Below are 22,861 nucleotides of genomic sequence, written 5' to 3' on the forward strand. Positions count from 1 at the left end.
TTATTTGTAAGGTGTACATGTCTGTCTGGCATGGTTCATCCAGCCTCGACTTCATTTTCCTTTTTTATTGGTCAATGTAAAGTTTTCCTTTTGAAGTCTGTTTCTTAGAAACTATAGGCAATAAGTCAACTATATTTGTTGTATTGAACGATTGCAAGGTGTAGATGTATTTCTTGTTTGGTTTATCTGACCTTGACCTCATTTTCTTAAACCATGCACATTGTATGTGGTACTTGGGAGTACAGCTTTATATTAAGGACTATCCCCATAACATCAATGGTTAGTTGATATAGTTCAGTTTGTTCACTCTAGTTCCTATTTACTTTAAAAAAGTAATATCTGAGGTAAAAATTACCTTGACGTCAGACCAAGTGACTTGCAAAACCAGAGATAATACTTCATGGATACTTCACACTTTTTTGGTCAATTTTTAGCAACTTTGACCTTGAGCAACCTTAAAATCTATAGGGATCTTTGTCTTATTATTTGTGTAGTCCAATAAGAAGTATTTGATTTGGCATCTGTATCACTTATTGTGGGTGGTCTATTTTTTTGTAACCATGACCTTGGCTTTTAAACAAAGTGACATCAACAACCAGAATCTGCAAGGTTTTACTCCAACACATGGTATTTAACTTAGAATCTGGAAACAACTTTATTTGCACAAATTTTGGTCTTTAATTAGCAACTATAACCTTTGTAATTAATATTGAGGTCAATATATCTTCAACATAGTATATGTGACCTATTACTGGATTATGGTGGCAATCCCATATAAAGTATTTAATTGATCACGAGGAAACAACTTTTCTTCACTAATGTTGTCCAATTTTTAATTACCACAACCTTCTTGTTTACAGTAACCACAGTGAACTACATATGGATCTTTCTTATTATATGCGATAGTATTTCATTGTATGGTTGCAATTTGATCAAAAGTATTTTGAGTTGGCTTCCAGAAACCAAATGACACATAGGTCTAACACATAAATCACTACTTCTTAGCATGGAGCATGGCATACTGGTATAAAAAATCTTCTCATAAACTCAGTGCACAAATAGACAAATTTTGAGTTGGATGCATTTCCGTTAAAAACTTTGGTTTTAGTGAACATAATTCGTGCATTTTAGGGGCATCGTCACTTCCGCTCCAATGTTAAGCAAGTGGTTGGAAAACTATGATGCTATATTGCCCAAATTGAGTTCTCATAATTGACAATCAGCACTGCAGTACTTAAAGAATTGTGATTAAGTACCTACAGAACAACCATTATTTCTATTTCATCCTTTAAAATGACGATCACTAAGACACTTGGTGAACTTTCATAGTGCAGGGATACAGGCGATCCCCTCTATAAAGTAAATGACGTCATAAAGGCGTGCATAATTGACTATTTTTTTCTGGTGAAGAACAAACTCGGAAGTGGTCTATTTTTTGTAACAGCTACTTTATACGATGCAAAGAGAGATAATGGTTAAAATTAAATTTGAATATTTATTTATATAACTTCAATAGATTAAAGTAAATTTTTCAAGTTTTTAACAAACTATTGAGGCAATAAAAAATAAACAAGATAAAACTCCTTTTCTAACTTTATTTGGATAATGTTCCCTTCATGTAAATGAACAGCACAAGTTTATGCTGTGAGTATTGGTTAACAGTTCTTAAGTATTGAAGTAAATTTATGGCAGTGTATATCACAGAACAATATCACAAAGATACACCATAAAACTTACATACTAAAATACCCAGCGTCCACTTTGTTCTAATTAAAGATGAAATTGCTCCCTTTTTTAATCTTTTTTTTTTTCACTTTTTAACAACGAAAAAATATATATGTGTCTACCTTAACCACAAGAAAAATATTATACAAGATTTGCATAGCTAAAACAAATATTGAAAATCTAAGTAGTATTTATTATAAAAAAAAAGGTGATCAAGCAAACAGGTCTAGCTGAGCTCAAGTGTGTATTGCACTATATAATTCACGAAACTTGAAAACATTAAAGACAGAATAAATAGAGAAAACGTGAGAAAAAATAAAAGAAGTTTCGCATATATATGGAAGCAGAACACATTAAATTGTGAAATTTGTTTTCCTTATCATAATGTACATTTACTAGGGACGAAATCACCAATATTTATAGACTTTTAAAGTCAAATTTATAATTAATGACCATTCACACTTTGATATCTACATTCATCTCATTTGCACATGCCCAGTTGTTCTACTGACAAATAAATAAAAAGTTGATAAAGCTATGAAAACACAAAATTGTCCACTTCTCCAACATCTGAACGACTCTCACTGTCCAAACTGTAGGTTATCTTGTACTTTAATCGGATCCTTTCCTGAAATAAACAAAAATAATGTTAAACTTTTATGAATTTTAAAAATAAAATTACAATAGGAAATACCAATTGGAAATACATGTTACTTTTGAAATACAATAAGTGTTTTTTAACAAATCTTGTATATTTGTTTTTCTATGTTTAGGCTCCTGATTAGATAAATGCATGCAAAGAAATAAGTAAAACACTATTATGGTCACTTGAAAAACACCGATATCACTCAGATTACATTTCTACCTTGACAGGTAAGTTTGTATTTAGCCTATGAAATACCTATTTAGCCTTGAGAATTGAAAGGTCAGTTTATCCCATTCATACAATAGAAGTTTACCTATGAGGGTCAGAATGGGGTTTACAGTATAGAGAATACATGTAATAGCAACAAAAAATAGAGAAAATAGAAAATGAACAATAAAATAAAATAAAGAGAATACTGTGGTGCAAAAGTATAAATAATAAATGTGCAAAATAACTTGAAAAGGTAACTTTAGTAACTATAATGCAATACTGATAATATAATGATCAATGTACATAATTGATAAATAATCTTGTAACAAAAACACTATATAATAAAATCATTTTCATGAACATTTTACAGAATGAGAGTTATTTTCAAGGCTATTAAACATGTTAAAAGGAAAATGCCATAAAAATTTAAAGAATACAGATATTAAAAAACCCATGCAGGTCCTCATGTCATTTACATTGTCAATATATAGGACACATCTAGTAAAACTGGTTTTAAACTAAACATCTGGTCAAACTGGTTTGGTATAACTGAATGTTTCTTGCCCTAGTTGTATATTTCACAGTGACCTTATGTGTTTGTGCTAAGAGTACATTGTAATGACATATTTATTGATTTTCTGTTGGGACATGACCTAAATTGTAAACATAAAAAACAGTGGCTTGAGATTTCAACTGATATTAGTATAAGAAACAATGATAAATTAATATTTGGAATTTTATATCCTGGTTGATGATGTTTTTTTGGGACCAAGATGTTTCTTCATTCTAGTTTATATGATTATTTTAACCTTCAACATTGTTCAATGCACTTTTAAAATTTCAGGTCTCATTTAAAATATTTTGCAACTAAATAATAGTTTGTCAGATTTGGTGTAAACTAAAGACAAGACAGTGTAATAGATAACCTGCAAGCATAGTCTATTTCTATAACAGTCAAGCAGATAGTTTTTTTTTATATCTGAAAAAAAAACTACCATGTAAAGAAATATGCAATTTAATATAACCTTAAATAACCCCTAAAACTCAACATTAACAGATTTTTAAGAATTAAATCAATATGCACAAAATTTTAAGTATTGGTCAGAATATAGGCCTAGGGTTCTTTTGTACTTTAACAATATCACAATAACAATAAAGTGACCTTAATTTTGGACAAGGTAAATGGCATGAAGCCAAATTTATCAACTTCTATTGTATGAATGGGAAACTGACCTTTCAATTCTCAAGGCTAAATAAGTATTTAATAGGCTAAATACAAACTTAGATGTGAAGGTAGAATTGTAATCTGAGTGATACAGGTGTTATTCAACTCACCATAATGAAACAAAACAAAATCAAACGAAATGATTGTATTTTCAATTGCTGATTTCTTAACAATTTTTGTTTCATTTTTATAAATCCACTGTCAGTTCTTGATGGTACATTGTCTTTTAACTCATTTATACATGCTATTTGATCTTGTATGTCTATGTGAAAAGTCATTATAGTTCTCTTTCTTATGGCATTAAAAAGCATGAAACTAAGTTTTATACTGATACCATGCAATGGTTTATAAAAGTTTTTTGGGCCATGAAAAGAAGTAAGATTTTCTAGCAGAAAATTTCTCTCTCGTGGACAGCAGATAAAAATGTTTTTGTGTACACATAATAGCAGATTAGAAGTAATTGAATATTTATCGAGCTGAATGTTTCATACAATAGCAGCAATATTGTTATAAACATGTTATGCATGAAAATATAAGATTTCAGAGAGTCAGTGAAATTGATTATGATCTTTGGAATTTGGTGATATGGATGATTCATATGAATAGACTCCTTCAGTTAGTTAGCCATATTGGATAGGGGCAGATATTTAGAAAGAGGTGGAAATAGTATGAAAGTGTGGGGAAACCCTATGCATGTTTCTAAGCAACTGCTCTATTTTAACAATGTTTTCTCATATTTTTAACACCATTTTTACCTCCATTATGAAAATCTACCCCTATCCAATATGGCGAAATTTACTGTGAAGGGGCATATTAGCCTTTCATAGGTTGCAGAATGAAGATACAATTGCTGCATTAATTTACACAAAGCAATGAAGGGATGGTTTATGTATATAATGTTTGATGCTCTTGAGTAGTATTACAAACTTACCTTCGGATACTGTTTTACAAATAATAAGAAATGTTGACCACAAAAGTTTCACATAATAATTTTATTCTTTGACTAAATTGCACCTTTCTTTTATATTATTAAGAAACATATATTATCTAAAATAAAGCTACCAACATATTTTAACCAAAAGAGAAAAAAACATATCAATTATACTGTACTGTAAATAAACTGTATGTTGGAACTTCAGGGAAAATTTAATTATTGTGTAAAAGTGAATAAAATTGTATGGAATAAAGCATCAGAGGAAACAACTATAAAGTAGATCAGGGTAGCCTAATACAGTTCAGAAAACCTCCCTGAAGGAACCAGTTTAATTTAATAGGCGTTTTACCGATTAATGATAGGAAATATATGAAAGTCTGAATTTAAAACATTGATTTAAAAGTGATATAAACAAACCTAGATGAACACCAGTAAAAATTATCTAAATCATGATTATATCTATCACAAAACAAATCAACAGATATAACTTACATTTTGTGGATTTGCTAAGAGCATGATCTGTGTGATTGCTGCTGGAGGTAAGATTGGATTATATAATGGTAAATCTGTGGCTGATGGAGGCTGTAGTTTTACCTTCATTGCCTACAAAATTAAATTGTACCCAAGAATAATGAGGGGTAAAGTTAGTCATATCTAATATAACATAAAAAATTGTGCCCACATTTTTTAACATGTATTAAAATGCATCGTTCGCATTCTTAAATCTTACAATTGGAAAAAAGAACAAATAAGATTATTTTTAAAATCAAATAAAATACATAAAATACAATCAACCATAGCATAATGTTATTCTGGGGTCACTTTTTAATCATACAAACACAGATTTTTACAAGACATATATCTCCAACATGACAATTGTACAAGTATAATAAATAGTGTTTCTCATATTAACTTCTGCTAACAAACTTTTTGCAGTGATACAAATTCAAACAAGCTTTTAATTGATAATGAATTGTGGACAAATATCAAAAGCCAACCAAAATTAAGTTAAAAAAAAGTAAACAACTGAATATATTTTGTACCAGTTATAGTCTATGTGAAAAAAATTGTAGTTGACTTCATTCCTATTTATCAAATATCTCTACACGTACACCCTATAAATACTAGTGTGTATATATACCTTTGGAACTGCAGCTTGAAATGAGAAGTTTTTCACAGCAATGGTATTTGTACTCATCACAGACACAACCATAACATGGACATCTTCTCTAGGACGGTTTTTAGCTATATGAATTACTATTTTCAGTCCATTTTTATCATAGGCATTTATAGGTGGTGATGTTCCTTTGAAAAGAAACAATCATATAAGTTGAATTGGCTTAACTAATACACGTAAGTTTCTCAATGAAAAGATTTACAATTTGTAACATAGAACAAAGCTTTCATCTTTTACCTAGTAAATTGTATATAGTCACTATATAGAGTTTTACTTTTTCAAAAAATCAACAAACTAAAGTTAAACATGCTGATGACTATATAAATATTTAAAAGTCATGTGAGAAAAAAAACATGACGGTCGCATGTTTAATATTGTATTTAAAAGGATATGTATAATGAAACTATGACATCTATTTATTGACATTGGATTTAATAAACTCATTTCGCTTGCTCTACAATTATCACTGGATGTTAAACAAGTAACAATCAATCAACCAATAACTAGCTTAAGAATATATTGCAAAGGCAAACAAAATTTTAGAATGTGTGTAAGCACAAAATGATATAGCAATAAACAGTCGATTTGAATTTTGCAATGAATTTCATATGAAGCAAACCTACCTGGTTGTACAGATTCTATAGATACAAATACATCATTTAATGGTTGGACTTCTCCTTGTTTGGGAGTAGTTACTGGAGTAGCAGTGGTACTAGATATGACAGGTGAAGACAGTGTCACTGTGGTCTGAGATGTTGTAAAGGGACTAACTGTGGCTAACAATGGTCCATCTGTGGTCCTGGTAGACATCTGATTTAATGTCTTCTTTTCTGGAGGGCTGAAAAACAAATATTCATTTATAAAATTTACGATCAAGACAAACAAATATATCGATAAGACATTTCACTGTTACAATCTGAAGAATCTGCGTCTTTTAAATGTTTACTGAATAAATGGATCATAATAAATGGAGAAAGCATGACATTTGAAACTGAAAAATTATTGACTAAATGCAAAGAAAGTCAAGGTCAGAATTAATCGCTATATAGGGTTATTGTATGAAAATAGAAACATGCTGAACTCATTGTTCTATTGTTAGCAACAGAAGTCATGTTTTTTGATGACTCAAATCCCTAACTATAATTTACAAACTAAATACCCAAGGAACAATAAAAAAAATTGATAACATTGGCCAGAGGTTTCAGATATGACCATCCATAGACAAAGGTTGAAGAACATGGGCAGGAAGTGATTGCTGATTGCAGGTAAAACTACAAAACAAAACTCTGCTCTGTAAAAAAAAATCAACTTCTAAGCAAAATTAATAATTGTATATCTAAAACATACGGAATAATAGGTTTGATGTAATCTTTGGGTAAACTTTGTTGCATCAATGATTGTCCTAACAGATCAATATCACCCATTGATGTAGTTGTAGTGGACTGTTGAGCTGTTTTATTCTGCTGACTGGGTGCTACAGAAGGGGTACCTATAAAATAATACAATTTAAAACTAGCGACTTTTAAATATATATATTGACAACATACTTTTTAAGAAAAATAAATTTCATGTGTGTTGCATTGAACATCAGCAATCAGACATGACTCCAATAACGTACAATACTTAGATTTAAAGTTTGTCTATGCAACAAATTCTTCATGTGCAAGTCAAAGTACCAAAAGATTATTTATACATACAACTCCACAAGAAAAACTGCATAAACTTACATGCTCTTTAACAGTCTAATGTCAAACCACAGTGCTAAAACAGATCTATTGTGAGGAAAAAACTATGCAATATTTGATTCTCCGATTTTTACACCACTTTGTTCATACCAACCTTGAAAGCTCCAGCCTTGTGATGGTTGTTGAGGTTGTGAGAATGCTTGGTTATTGTATTGTGGTGGCCTCTGAACCTGTTGTGTTGATAGTTGTGTAGGTTGTCCTGTGTTGAACTGGTTTAATGGTTGAGATTGGAATGTTCCTCCTTGCATGGATGGCATAGAAAACATATTGGTTGTCTGTAATCCTGTTTGTGAAACTGGTACCTGTGAATAATGTTATAGAAAACTAAAGCTTTTAATTACTACAACCAGCTTTATACACAACTAAATTATCTCAAATCAATAATGCAGAGTTCGCGAAATCTTTTTTTCCATGGTGGTCCTTGAAGAAAATCTGCTAGTTCTCATTATTAATTCTATTGAAAAATACTAAAATTGTGTCGGTTCTACAAAAAATTTTGGTGGTTAAATCCTGAGGAACGCCACTTTTTGCGAACTCTGATAATGAAGTGTATTCATTTCTTAATGAAAGAAATCTACCTTTTCTGCTCTCCCTTTCTTATTCTTTCTTAATATTTCAGAGACAACAGAAAATTATAAGGGAAATGGTTTATGTCCCGAAGTTCAAATTCCCTTTTCCTCTAATAATTTTCGCTACCTAATTTTAAATCCAAAACCCTAAAATCTTACTGTGTTTTGTTGAGAAACTGCTGAAAATATATCATCTAAATCTCCTAATAATGTGGTACTTTTATTAGAGTCATCTGTTTTACTGTCACCCAAACCTGAAAGTAATTATTTGAACAGTTTAAATAAACAACATACAACCTTTCAAACAAATAAGTATTAATAGTGTATCTCTTGGACATAAGGTCCATTTCTCCTATTTTTAGAGAAACTAATGCTTTAACAACTTTTTTTCAAAGTGCACATTTATAGATATAAACTATTTTTATTTTATTGAATGAAAAATGAGGCAATACACTTATTCTAAAACAAAGAATTGAGAGTTAATGGAGGCAGTCTGAAAGAACATATTTTGGTTGGAATCCTGGGTATATATGCAAAATAATTAAACTACTTTGATACTGTGTACCGGGGTACTTCAAAATGGGAAAAAAGATCAATCAAACAGTCTTGTGGCAAAAAATCTGTATTCTGTACAGCTAGTTTCACTGTAAATCCTGATCCAATATTCCACCTTAAGAGTATACAGTTAATGAATCCTTCATTTATTACATACAAAATTCATAAATAAACACCACTGATAACTGTATTTTAAGATTTAAATGCCCTATATGTTTAATTGTATTGTTTGATTCTAGTCCTAACAAAACTTACCCAACATATTTTTAATTCAAACAATATAAAAAAGAAGATGTGGTATGGTTGCCAATGAGACAACTGTCCACAAGAGACCAAAATGACACAGAAATTAACATCTATAGGTCACTGTATGGCCTTCAACAATGAGCAAAGCCCATACCGCATAGTCAGCTATAAAAGACCCCAAAATGACAATGTAAAACAAGTCAAACAAGAAAACTAACGGCCTTATTTATATAAAAAAATTATGTTCATGGATAAAATTTTCTACAAGAATTGAATATCTTCCCCCTCCTTTTAAAACATACTGAAGACAAGTTTACTTTATTCATATAACTTGATATGACAAAAAAATTACAAATAAATACAAAATTTACTAATACTTAATACTACTGTAACTACACCAAGCTTTTACATATACCATATTACCTAAAGCTAACAATTCTTCGTCCAGTATATCTGTAGATGGTGCAGTGCTAGTGTCAGGTTTTGCAGGTGAGGAAGGTTCGTTCAAGTCAAGAAGGGAGGAAAGGTTTCCTGCACCAGCTGTAAATATACACAAGCAGCTTGTATTGGTACAGTAAGGTTCAAACTGATACAATATATACTGTCTACACCTTACTACTCTGGTCAACATCAATGTGGTTAGATCATTGTACACCAATTGATATTTGGGTATTGTTTTTTTACTAAGCACTTTCTAGTCAACTTTGAAGGATTTTATTTTTGTGAATTTCGTTTTTATTGATTTATTCATATAGAAGAAAAATGAAAATGCCAGTTAAACATGGTGGATAGGACATATATTCACATTATTTTCCCACTAGAAAAAGTCGGAGGAAAGAGAAACAGCTTGCAAAATAAGTCAGTCAACGCTAAAGTGTCTATATCAAAATTGTCACAAGTATTACGGACACTATAAAGAAATATGTAGGACTCTTGTCATCTACAAAAATAAATCCACTACATCAATCTTTAAAAACAAATATTTACATTGATTTTTAAGAAAAAAGGGCCTTTAGAAAATATACAAATTCAACAAAATTCACAACCTAACGAGTTTCTATCAGAGTTAAAAGTATTAAGGATATGAATATATATATATTGTTCAACTAAATAATGTATATGTTTAAAAAAATACCATCACCACAATGAAAGAAAAACAAATGCTAAATAAATATATTACTACGTTTCTCTTTGTTTAGAACACCTATAACAGGAATTATGATCATACTATGTGTTCTGTATATTTTAAATGTCTTGAAGATATACCGTCTAAGAGTTAACAGTTAGGTCGTTCATGAGTCTTCATTCTAGACTACTATTTTATATGTACTCAGAAAATGTTTTCAAGATAAATATTCAATAATGCCAGAGTTAAATTGTGCTGATCTTTGAATTTGAATTGTTTCAAGAATTTCTGGTTACATAAATGATAATTGTCAGACCATCCATGCACAGGAATGATTTAGTTTTGGTGAATCAGTTATTCATATGTATTTCCAAAATTATCTTTCATTACAGCTAATTTCCTAATGCATGTAAAGCAAGACTTTGGTTACTTTGCTTGCTTTGTTTGAATATTGTACAATTGTAACTGGGATAACGTCCAATCTAATTTAAGTATGATATATAGGTTTAAATATGTCTTTATATATTGTTTGAAGATGTCAATGCTTATTACAAAGCTTGAATTAATGTTTATACAAACAGAGCAAGCAAGCCTACCGAAGTTTTACTCTACAAGCATTAGGAAATTAGCTGTAATCTATCTTATAACATTTGGTCAATTTTAGACTACAGTATAAACCACCCATAAATACACGAAAGAACAGTTAAAACAAAATTATTTAGATATATAAATGTTGCTTATTAAAAATGCTATCAATCAATAAAATGATATACATTTTTTACATAAGGTAAAACTATCTACATTAGGTAGGATTTCTCTAAACTATTATGAAAAGATATGAAAGCTGTGACAAGGAATAACAATTACAAATGTGTTTACAATAAATATATAGTGTAATTAGATAACAAAAATAACTTTACAATAACTCACCTCTTAAGAAAGCTATAATTATAAGAAAACAGTTTCAATTGTAGCTATTATTTATTCTATGATTAAACTTTGAACTGGAGTCTCTAACACAAGATATAATCCAGAGCATGTGTCCTTAGGTTTGATCTATCACATAATGTGTCTGGTAATGACAAATTTGGACCATAGTTTATATTTGAAAGATTTGCAGTTTAATCTTTTATATCTAGTGGAAACCATAACACTAACAGCCAGAGACAACTTCTTTAAGAAGATATTTAGGTGATTTGCTATTGAAACTCTCAGCAAATTGAAAGTGCAAATATTAGTCATGATCTTGAGACTGAATAATGCATTTTGAATTTGAAATACCTTTAATGTCAGTTTTTATTTGACCCCAAACTATATTTGCAAAATCATTTTGGTTGACTTTGAAAAATCTTGAAAAAAGGACAAGAAAAAATATAAAAACTCCATCAAAATTAAAGGAAAACCTTTATGAGCCATGTGATTGTGTGACTTTTAGAATAGAAATTTTACAGAGATCTTGAATTTTCAACGCAATGTTATCTGACAATACACTGACATGTAACTAACAGGTAAATGTTATACAAAGCATTAAATATCCTTTTCAGACCCCCAACTCAGTAATAGAATGCCTTACCTAAATTAGACTCATCACTGGTACTTCCTTCCACAATTTTCTTATAACTTGCCAAAACCCTCATCGCATCATCATTAGTGGTAAGAATATCAGCTGCAAAAATAATTATATAAAGATGGAATTGTTTTGCCCTATATGAATAAAATATTATTTAAATCACAATTCAAGTAACAAAGTGAGTATGCCAACAATTAATGTCCATTTCCACCGACTAGTACACATTTTTGTTAAGGACTTTACTGAAGAGGAATTTTAAAGAAAGGTTTTATTCCCAAAACCAAATTCTATTCAACCTAGCATATTTGCTGAGTTAGTGTGATGTCTATTTTGTATTAAACTGTAAATATTTAAATATGGTTATTAATGTATTTACCAATTCCTGTATTGTCTTTTTCATCAACATCACTTGCCAGTCTAAATAAATTTGGACGCAATTTTTCCAAAGTATCGTATAGCTCCTGAAACAAAATAGATAATATGATTAATGGAAAAATTATGCTAAATTTAAAGTGTTTAATTTGATGGGAATACCTCAAAGGAACTGAAAATCAGATGAAAATAAATGCCATGCATCAAGAAGCTATTATTTGTAGTTGCTGAGAAAAGTGTTACAAAGGATTGAACAAGGTTGTATTATTTTTTTTTTTAATTATTATCACATTTATTTAGTTCTTACTTTCATCATATCCCTGTCTGACTGTGAACTATTTTGTTTAGTGTAATGAGCCAACATCTCATTCAGGAGTTTTACATTATTGTCTATTTCCTGCAGCTGATTTATACGTCGAGATATTTTATCCATGCGTTCTGTGTCCTAAAAAATATGTACTTAGTCAAGTAAACTCATATTTTTAAAAATTGTGGTTATTATAAGTCAACAACACCCATCCCTTAAAAAAGTGAACAAAAATAAAACAAGAATGTGTCCATAGAATACGGGGTTGCACTATCATTTTCTATGTTCAGTGGACCATGAAATTGGGGTCAAATCTCTAATTTGGCATTAAAAATAAAAAGATTAAATCATTGGGAACATGTACCCTAAGTTTTAAGTTGATTGAACATCAAATTCATCAAAAACTACCTTGACCAAAAACATTAACCTGAAGTGCGTACTATCATTTTCAATGTGCAGTAGAGATTGGTAATAAAGTTAGGGTAAGGTGAAATTAACTTATAAACAATACTTTTATACCCAAGACAAAAGAGGAGATAATATATAAAGACATCCATCTGCACATGTTAGCTTCACTATTCTAGTGGATAGGTCAATAATACACAAGTCTATTTGAAAACTTAAGACATAGAAATTGAAAGTAACTTATGTTATAAATATATTTTGTCTTTATTTTTCAGATTTCAAATTTACAAGTACAGACATTTCAGTAGTACAAAGAACTTTTAAAAATTGTGTGGTCCTCTGTGCCTTTGTGAGTGAAAATATCATAACTTAAATTCAAATATTCACAAAACTTTGATTTTTTTCGAAATACTAAAGATTTTCTACACCTTAAATGTATTTGTCAAACTTTACGGAATTTTGGTTCATCAATGCTCTTCCAACATTCTTTATTTGGCCTTTTTTTTATTTTTTATTATTTCAGCATCACTAATGAGTCTTTTAAAGATCAAAGTGTGTTTTGCTTACAAAATTTTAATGATTTATCTATGATGAGTTTAGTAAAAGGAATGTAACTGTTATAGGAACAATTCTTACCTGTTTTACCATATTTTTAATCAGTCTATTTGCAGCTTGTAAATCTTGTGGATTTTTACTTCGCAACAGCTTTTGTAATAACTGTACAAAAAAATATCTAGTTAATATCACATTTTCTTATTTTTAATTTGTATAAACTCTATATTTATTAATAAAATTGAGAATGGAAATGGGGAATGTGTCAAAGAGACAACAACCCGACCAAAATAAAAAACAACAGCAGGTCTTCAATGTAGCGAGAAATTCCCACACCCGGAGAATGCGTGCTTATGAATATGTCAGTGTATCCCAAACTCTGATTGACTGACAATATGTCAGAAAAAAGTTATTCAGATTTTTTTAGATGAAAATATAGTTGAAGAATGTCAAATGAAGGGAATAGTGAAAGTTGTGGTGTATTTGTTACATTTAAATATGTAAATAAATAATGAGGGAGGAATGTTAAAGAGACAGTAACTCAACAACAAAAGCAAAAAATAAAGGAGATAGGTTATCATAATAACAGCAATATTTCTTACTTTCAAATTTTTCTGATTGTTACAATTTTAACAAATATTTATACTGCTAAAAGTGCATTCAAATATTTCCTTATTGTAATTGTAAAGTTGTCATCTAATTAAGAACTGACTTAATCTTAGTTATAAGCATATACATGTTCTTACATTTGCTTTATCATCATCTTCAAATATAGCATTTTTTTCTCGTGGTTGTGGTGGAGGGAATATATCAAGGGTCTGAAATATAATAAAACAGAATAGATTTTTTTTTTTATTATCATATATCTATGTATCAATGGATTAGGTACATTTGCAACATAAGTCCCATATCAATGATGGGGAGATACAACATAAAAGATAACTAGACTTTAACCAATTATGCAAATAATTCATCAAATCAGTCTCCTTAACACACCTTTTATACCATACTCTTCTGAACAAATTCACTGAGACATGACATGTCTGAAAATCTACTTACTCAAAGCCATTAATGCTAATAAAACAATAGACCAAATATCATTGGTCTGCCATATAAATCTATTCTGAAATGGCCGTTCTTAGAAATATCTTCAATTGCATATAAACAAAGAGCCACAACTCTGCTTTGCTATTTAACATTTTCACAAAGGAATAATGAAATACAATTTTCCTTATAAAATAGTTCTTTAATAGCTACACCTATTAAGTATGTCACCATCCTACATGATCTTAAAATACATGATTCTTGTCCCCCTTACCTTGTCTATATAAGTTGGGTCTTCTTTGACAACTCCTTGTTGTTTCAACATTTTATAAGCATCTAATATTTTTGCTTCTTGAGGTAGTCCTCTACTCCAGCTATATATTAGTTCTACGCATCTTCTTTTAACTTTTTCAGTTGTTGCTTTCCCAAGATACTTCAAAAGTACATCAATAAATAACATGTCAATTCATATCTATATATATAACAAGCACATGCTGTCTTTGCTTTGTGTTTTGAAATTCTAAAATTGTACCAGCATCTCTGATGTTTGCTTTCGTTGTTGTATTGTGTAAATTTCAAGTTGTGATAGTATAATCAGAATTGATTAACACGATTCATTTTACATAGTGATCATACTGATAAAGGATATCTGTTATCCGAAATATTTAACATATTGCTTGTTTTATTATTATTTTTGGTGGTGTTGTACCCTTTTAGACTTGTTATGTACTGTATCATAATTACATGATCCACCCACCCGAAAGATTTATCAGGGGCAATTATTCAGTCATCTAACAAGCAAATTTGTATATTATGGAAATGAAAATGCAAATGCAAATAAAACTGGTAACTATTCCTTTCCTAAAGCAAACAAAATTAATTAAAAGAGTTCAATTCTTGCTTTTTTATTAATCAAAGTTACAAATTATGAAAAGTAAATGATAGATTTTTTATATATTCAAACTAGTCATCATGTTCATTGTATTTGTTTCAAACCTTTGTATTAATCCCATTCCTCATGTGTTTTTAATGATATGCAAATGATCCACAATCAAAATAAATTACCAATAACTTCCAAATAAATTATTTCAGTTACCTTCTTTTAAAACTCACCTTTGGTGAAACCACTTTAATGATTTCATTTAAAAATCTGAATTTTCCAATTTCTTGATGAAATTTCTTCCCACAATTCTTGACACAGCCTTCTAATGTCTACAAAAGACAATTTAAAATTTTAGTTAAAAAACAAAAATTACCAATTAAAAACAATTAAATTATAATAAAATTGAAGCTTACATAACCTTTAATCTATTATTACCATGAACCAAATTAAAGGGTACAAGTAAATAGTACAAAACAAAACAGAAAATTCCCATCAGTATTTAAGTTTGTTGTCTAGTTTCAACATTTAAAATGTATTCATAAGCAAACTTTGGTAAATCTATAAAATCAAATATGCACACACACACACAAAAAACATTTCCCTTCTAGGAAGACCAAATTTAATTTGTTATGCTATTGATTCAACTGGGTTTTTTTCCCTATCAGTATGGCAATGTGAATTTGTTCTTTTTTTAAAGAAAACAGAAGAAAAACTACACAATTTGGCTTTCTCATATCAAAAACATTTACATTATACCAAGTAGATAAAATTTTGAAAAACCTGGTTAATTTTGAACATATGTACATGTTTACCCATTATATTTATCAACTCTCAGAAATTATCTGTGTTGGTGTTCTTTTTTAATGTTCATATACTAAAAATAAAAACCAAGGATGCCTTATTATCCTAAGAAAATTAAAGTATGTATTTCTATTTTTTTTTCCTTTTCTTGATGGCTATTCACTTACAGTTAAGGCGTATAATGCTTCCCTCTCCTGAGGGGACTGTAGTTTGTGTGCTAATAATTTAACGGCAATCTGAGAACCTTCAATCTCTTTGTTGACTTGATCACAGAAAGCCAAGATATGTTCCCAGTCTTCATCTCTGTTTGCTGGATTTGTAGCTCTATCTATAAAAAGGAAGATAATGAGATTAATCAGTTGTCCCACTGTCTATATCACTATTTCAGCTCTTAATAAAATTGCATATCAAGGCTTTGTGAAGTCAAATACGTTGACCCAGCCTTCATAACTTAGACTCAGACATTGATACTTTTGACCCAAACTTATCAAGTAATCTTCTGGTCAGCTGGTGAAACAAAGTAAACACTTCCAAAGGCGCAAATATAGTGTGATAAATCATTTAACAGGTTATCTGCATAATAATATTTAAGAAATAATTCATGGAAGCTATAGATTTGTTGGAAATTTACACATGGCCTTGGCCAGGGATTCCAAAAAATATTTGAGCCAGCTGGACATTTTATATCTGATCCGATTTTAATCCCTTAAGACTAAGTCGCAATAGACAATTATGGTAATCAGATGGCCATCCCTATGACTGACATTAGATAAAAAAAAAAGAAAAACGATATTATTTTTACTTTGATATGAATTTGATGTTCTGACGTAAACTGTTAAATAAATTGGCAGTGCATCATTTGAAGTGTGCACATCAGCATGCTCATATCTACTAGAGACTCTTTATTTGTGCAAAATGATGTTGTCAAAAACTTTACTTTCATTTTTAAAATCACATTTTCCTAAAACTGGATGTTGACTTGACAACAGGGCTCACGCTACCAGGCGAAGTGGGCGAAGAAGTCGCTTTCCCGACCGTCACTTCGCTTTACCCGACCCCCAAAAGCGAAAAGAAGTCGCCCTGTTCTTGACGAAACTCGCTTTCAGTCGCTTCCGTCATCAGACATTTTCAATTTTTACCAAGTTGATGAAACATCAATTTTTTTAATGATATTAAAGAAATTTAGACATAAACGATTCATTATCTTAAGAAAAGAGGTTGAAGCATTGTCTTTGAAGTCTGTTGCAGGTTATTTGATAAAAATACAACTTGTTATCACTTCGTGCATTTCCGCTTGTTCCGGTGCTTGTTACTCGAAAACGTACATCAACCTATATTTCGGCGGCAAAATAAGTTTGTTTCTTCATTTAAACGTGATACAAGTTGCCTCCAGTAAGTGTTTAATCCATTTATTACATTAAAAACGTAATGTTCCCTTCCAAATAACTTGTCAAACATTGTTTATTTTTGTAAATTTTCTTTCATTCATCCGCCATTGACCGATTTCTAATCTACGGATCTCAACCGGACCAGCTATGACCAAAATCCGTACTTTTACAATAATTACTACGGACGCACGGATGGAACAGCTGACAGAAGAATATTGATCCCAAAGGGGAAAATTACGTATTCCACACGAATTAAAAGACTTTTGGTTACATCTAATTGATTGGTGTATATAATTCTCAGAGGCGGATTTAGGGGGGGGCCCAGGCCCCCCCTTTTTGGGGAAAAATTTGTTTGCTATAAAGGGAATCACTGAAGCGTGACTGAAGTGGGCCCCCTCTTAGGTCGGTCAGTCAGTGGGCCCCCACTTATGAAAATTCCTGGATCCGCCACTGATTCTCTATATTTTTTATGGATTGTTTCAAACTATTGATTAAAGTTGTTTAACTCTGACTCTGAGACTATCATGACTATTATACTATTATCAATATGTTATGGCCCAGCTTAATAATTTTATTTTTTTTTAATGAAAAACACTGATTTTCATACACAAGATAGTTTTGAATTAAATTGTTATTGATATACATGTATTATAATTTCTTTACCTTTTTAAGATAAAATTTTTTTTTTTTTAGTGCAGATACTAAATATTGAATTGGTACTTTCTCACAAGAACCTGAGTAAAACTTAACAATTTTTAATTTGAAATGTTGCTTTAATTGTATACTCAGATATAAATTGAACATTATAAAAAGAACATTATTTACATATGACCCTTTATACTATATATGCTATAGTATAATCCAAACATTGTAGGGCACCGCGCGAAAGAGTACTTCTCTTTCAAATCTCACCACTTCTCCCTATCAGTTTCAAAAAGAGAAGTCACTTCTCCCTATAATTCTGAAGTAGTGTGAGCCCTGGACAATGGTAAAACATGGACCAGAAACAGATATGAAAAATCCCTGCATGTTTTCAAAGCATGACAGAGTGAAGAAGCTCTTTCCATGATATTTCTTCAACAAAATATTTGAAATAAATGCTAGATACAGGTATCACATTTTTGTGGAAAAGAAGGATGTATAATTAAATTTCCCACCTGTGCACATGCGCACACGTGTTCTAGTTCATATTACTTAGAACTGACTATTTTCCATTTGAAACCTTTTTAAATTTTTCATCAAATCATGTTTATAATCGTATTTCTTATAAATCTAATCTTTTGGACTAAATCTATTAGATAAAAACCGCTGAAATGTAAGAAAATAATTGTGAATAGACCGATCATTGTATGGTACTGAAAATAGTTTGACCTATCACCTGAACAGGTAGATTTCAGCTGTCCAACATCTAATTAGCCTTGATTAAAATTAGAAAGAATTGAAGTAGGGGTTGTTTTGATAGTAATTTATCATCATGTCACTTAATGACCCGAAATATGTGGCTGTTAAATTTATAAAGGCAAAAAGGTTGGGTCAAAAATATTGCAATTCATGTTAGAATGACCGTCTCGTAAGAAAGCATTGAAAACTAAAAAGTTAAGTAGATGACTGTTTCATGCTTTGCACAGCAGGACTTTTACTGGACATTATACAATTGTACGGAATATATGTCCCTTTTGGGAGACTTGGCCTGGGCTGTGATATTCGAATTTTATCCTGAGTGTTAGCGAGGTATAATAAAATGAATATCACGATTCTAGCTTTTCCAATCAAAGGATAAGCCCTCTACACTAAATAATTGGCCACAGATTTAATCCGTAGTTGATAAAAATTGTGCCTGATTATCATATGATGAAGATATAATCTTTTAATCAGTTTAATTGAGGTCTGGCATGTCAGTAACTGCTAGAAGTCTGTTGTCATTTCTGTATTATTGTCATTTTGGTTTTTTTATTTTGTTTCGTATTCAAATATTAGACTTCTCTTAAACTGAGCTTACTGTGTGTATTGTTGTGAGTTTGTTTATTCTACATGGGCTAGAGGTATAGGTGGAGGGTTGAGATCTCAAAAAAACATGTTAAACCCACCACAATTTTGAAACTGTCCCAAGTCAGGGGCCTCTGTTTGGACTTTGTTAGTCTTGTATCAGGGATGGGCACGATTACTGACAAATGTAATCGATTAATAATCGATTACATGTAGGTTTTTTGTGCAATCGATTATTAATCGATTACTCAAACTTTAGTATGTAATCGATTACAATCGATTACTATATCAAAAGTAATTACATTACTTTTTGATTACTGTCAATTACATACTTCAACATTTCAACAAAAAATAACATGAGTAAAACATAATTATATTGGTCAACATTTGTATAGTGGAAATTAAGATCTTTACCAAATGCATCATTCAAAGCATTGTTTCTAAATTATAAGTTAATAGCTGTTTTTTTAGATTATATCTCTTGATGAAGATTAGAAATATTTAAAAATCGTGAAAATTTGACTTTCAACATAAATGAAAGATGTCATTGCTTTGCAATAATCACTTATTCATAACTAATTGTTTTTCAAAAATTTAGCTTCCTTTCTGACTTACGTTAGCTTTTTTGTTTTTACTCTTTAAAAAAATTATTTTAGAATAATTAATTATAATGTTTATAAGGAATAATAAAAAAAAAGTAGAATATTTAATTAGTTCAGCTAATTTTTAAGATTAAAATTTATTTTTATAATGACATGCATGATTTAAACCTTTTGTTTGGATGACCACCCTAATTACAGATTATTTAACTGCCACTGGAGTACAATTTATAACCTTGGGCAAAATATTGTAAATTTCCTTCTTAATTAGACATAAGATAATTGAAATAAAAACAAAGTATGTTTGTTTTTGATTAGAAGACATTTATCATCTCATCAGTAAATGCAAGAATGGTGTTAAGATTTATTAACTTCTTCAATCAAATTATATACAAAATATATGTATAGTGTCAAAGGGATACATGTATCTATTTCTAAAAATAATTGCTATGTATTGCCATTGGTTCATTGTTAAAAGTATTTTCATTTTGTTCTTTTTTAATTTAAGTTATATACATGTATAAGCTTTAACTTCAACTCTGATTGAAAATGATGTTTTCAGGAAATTTAATACAAATAAGCTTACTACTTTTTAAAAATGTAGTACAAAACTTAACAAAAGACAGACACATTTCTTATTTAAGATCTTTTTTATTACTTCAAATCTATTTTCTTATTTTAATAATAAAGCTCTTGAATTATTGACAACCACATACATCAATTTGTTTCAAAAGCTAGATATAAAGTAAATTTAGGTAGGGGATCTGGTTACTCATAATGCAGCTTGAGACAATAGATAGACCATGTAGATATAAGGCAGTTGCTTAACTCTCAAGTATTGTTGATGCTTAATATTTTATCTGTACTATAAAGTGATAACATACATATTTACGTCTGAAATAGGTAATTTTTTATCAAACTATTGTACTAAAGTAATCGAAATGTAATCGAAAAGTAATCGATGATTACATCAAAATTTTTGCTGTAATAGATTAAATTACGATTACATGTAATCGAAAATGTCTTCGATTACAGATTACTGTCGATTACTTGAAAAAATGTAATCAATTACAATCGATTACGATTACAGATTACGATTACCCCATTTTTAATTTTAGTTTTTTTATGTATATTCAGAGTTAAGTATGACGTCCATACACCTTATCGCTATTTGTCCGCCATTACTGGACATCACACAGGGTCCCGTAAAATTTTGATGTCATAATTCAAAATATCTGACGCCACAATGGAAAAGTGATTGTTGTATGACGCCAATAGTTCAAGCGGAACAGATTCTCGGGTCAAGCGGAAATAGCGATAAGGTGTATTATCACTGAACTAGTATACATATTTGTTTGGGGGCCAGCTGAAGGATGCCTCCAGGTGTGGGAGTTTCCCGCTATTGAAGACCCATTGGTCATTGTTGGTGGTCTTTTGTTGTTGCTTTGACATATTCCCCATTTCCAATTTCATTTTTAGAAGAGTTTCTAAATATATAACTGTTTATCTTTTGTATCTGCAGATCTGCAGGTTCCTGCATCATGTTTGTTTACAATCAGTGGTAAGACAAGCTACAAACCATACAACTCCATATTATATATCTAAATATTTCAAAAACTCGTTTCAACCATGTTGCTGGATAGCTAACCAGTTGACGGTGACCGCTTACTGGAAGAATTATAGCAGAGAATAAACACAAAACATCAGTTTCAAACTGAATCAGTGTCCGTGACAGTGATTACACAAAAATATGTCGGCTTTCCTTTTGAGCTATTTCGTAACATTGACATTAAATTTGTCTATGAAGAAAAAAGAAAAGAATACTGGTGATTTCTAAATATTGAACATTGTAAAGGAAAGTCCCCACAATAACTGTAACGTCCGCAAAACAAACTTACTCAGCAATGTTTCTAGACTTCGGTCTTCTTCCGCCATCTTGTTTGCGTGCAAGTAACGTGACTTCCGGCTAAAAATTCGTCTGCTAAAATAAATCATAATGATTTCCGAACATCTCGGAAGGACTAGGTCATGTTGGCCTGGAGAAGAAGGAGTCGCCAACTCTACAGAATACCTGATATTTCTAAAATATATGATTTGTATATGCTGTTGTGATAGTTTATTTGTTTTAACCCTATACCGAGTCCAGGAATCCTAGGGTCCGTTCGCGCCCATTCCACGTTACTCATGTTCGCCCACTTTTACTTTCGCACCCTACATGTTCGAACCCAAAGTCTTTTTTGTGTTTAATAACTATAGCTTTGTAATCAAGTTTTGGTAAGTGAATTCTTATATTTGTTGTCATTGTCTCAAATAAAGTGAGACAGTATTTTTTTTTGTGTTGAATAAATCTTAATCATGTTTTGGATAGTATATTGTTGAAAAAATATTTAACCCTTTCTAAATAAAGTGGGATTCTGTCAACGTTTTATTTTGTGTTAAATAACTCTTAATCATGTTTTGGTAAGGGTATTGCTATAACTTTGTTTCATTGACTTGTTTCAAAATAAAGTGAGATGCTGACTACGTTTTTTTTTTGTGTGCTGAAAATTTTATCATGTTTTGGTTATACTAGTGTATTGCTATATTTTATTGTTTCAAATCAAAGAGACCAGACCAAGCTGTTAAAACAATTATCTTTTGTGTTTTTCATTTAAAATCTTGAATGTTTTATTTACACCAAAGCAATTTATAACAACAATCGTGTGTAGTTTTCGGGTCCCCTTTTATATGAGTCTTTTATGTTGATTTTTTTATTGGTTATATAGGGAATCACTAAAGCATGACTGGAGCCCCTCC

General features: G+C 30.4%; 1 protein-coding gene across 3 annotated transcripts; it reads right to left on the minus strand.

Annotated features, from left to right (window-relative positions):
- Nucleotides 1–1,581: 1,581 nt before the first annotated feature.
- On the minus strand, nt 1,582–22,093 carry LOC134725289 (ADP-ribosylation factor-binding protein GGA1-like). 3 transcript variants are annotated; one of them, XM_063588980.1, is made up of 18 exons: nt 21,964–22,093; nt 16,260–16,420; nt 15,522–15,620; nt 14,683–14,841; nt 14,111–14,182; nt 13,449–13,529; nt 12,408–12,545; nt 12,105–12,189; nt 11,732–11,824; nt 11,089–11,100; nt 9,456–9,572; nt 8,391–8,485; nt 7,757–7,964; nt 7,265–7,406; nt 6,541–6,755; nt 5,882–6,045; nt 5,233–5,343; nt 1,582–2,353 (listed from the first exon to the last, which is right to left on the minus strand). In XM_063588980.1, exons 1-18 carry the CDS (start codon nt 22,058–22,060, stop codon nt 2,261–2,263), a joined length of 2,142 nt encoding a protein of 713 aa, XP_063445050.1. In that variant the 5' UTR covers nt 22,061–22,093; the 3' UTR covers nt 1,582–2,260. The 3 variants fall into 3 exon arrangements, with proteins under 3 accessions (XP_063445050.1, XP_063445051.1, XP_063445052.1); XM_063588981.1 differs by lacking the exon at nt 11,089–11,100; XM_063588982.1 differs by lacking the exon at nt 9,456–9,572.
- Nucleotides 22,094–22,861: the final 768 nt, after the last annotated feature.

Source organism: Mytilus trossulus, chromosome 7, assembly GCF_036588685.1.
Source record: "Mytilus trossulus isolate FHL-02 chromosome 7, PNRI_Mtr1.1.1.hap1, whole genome shotgun sequence".
Lineage (NCBI taxonomy): Eukaryota > Metazoa > Mollusca > Bivalvia > Mytilida > Mytilidae > Mytilus > Mytilus trossulus.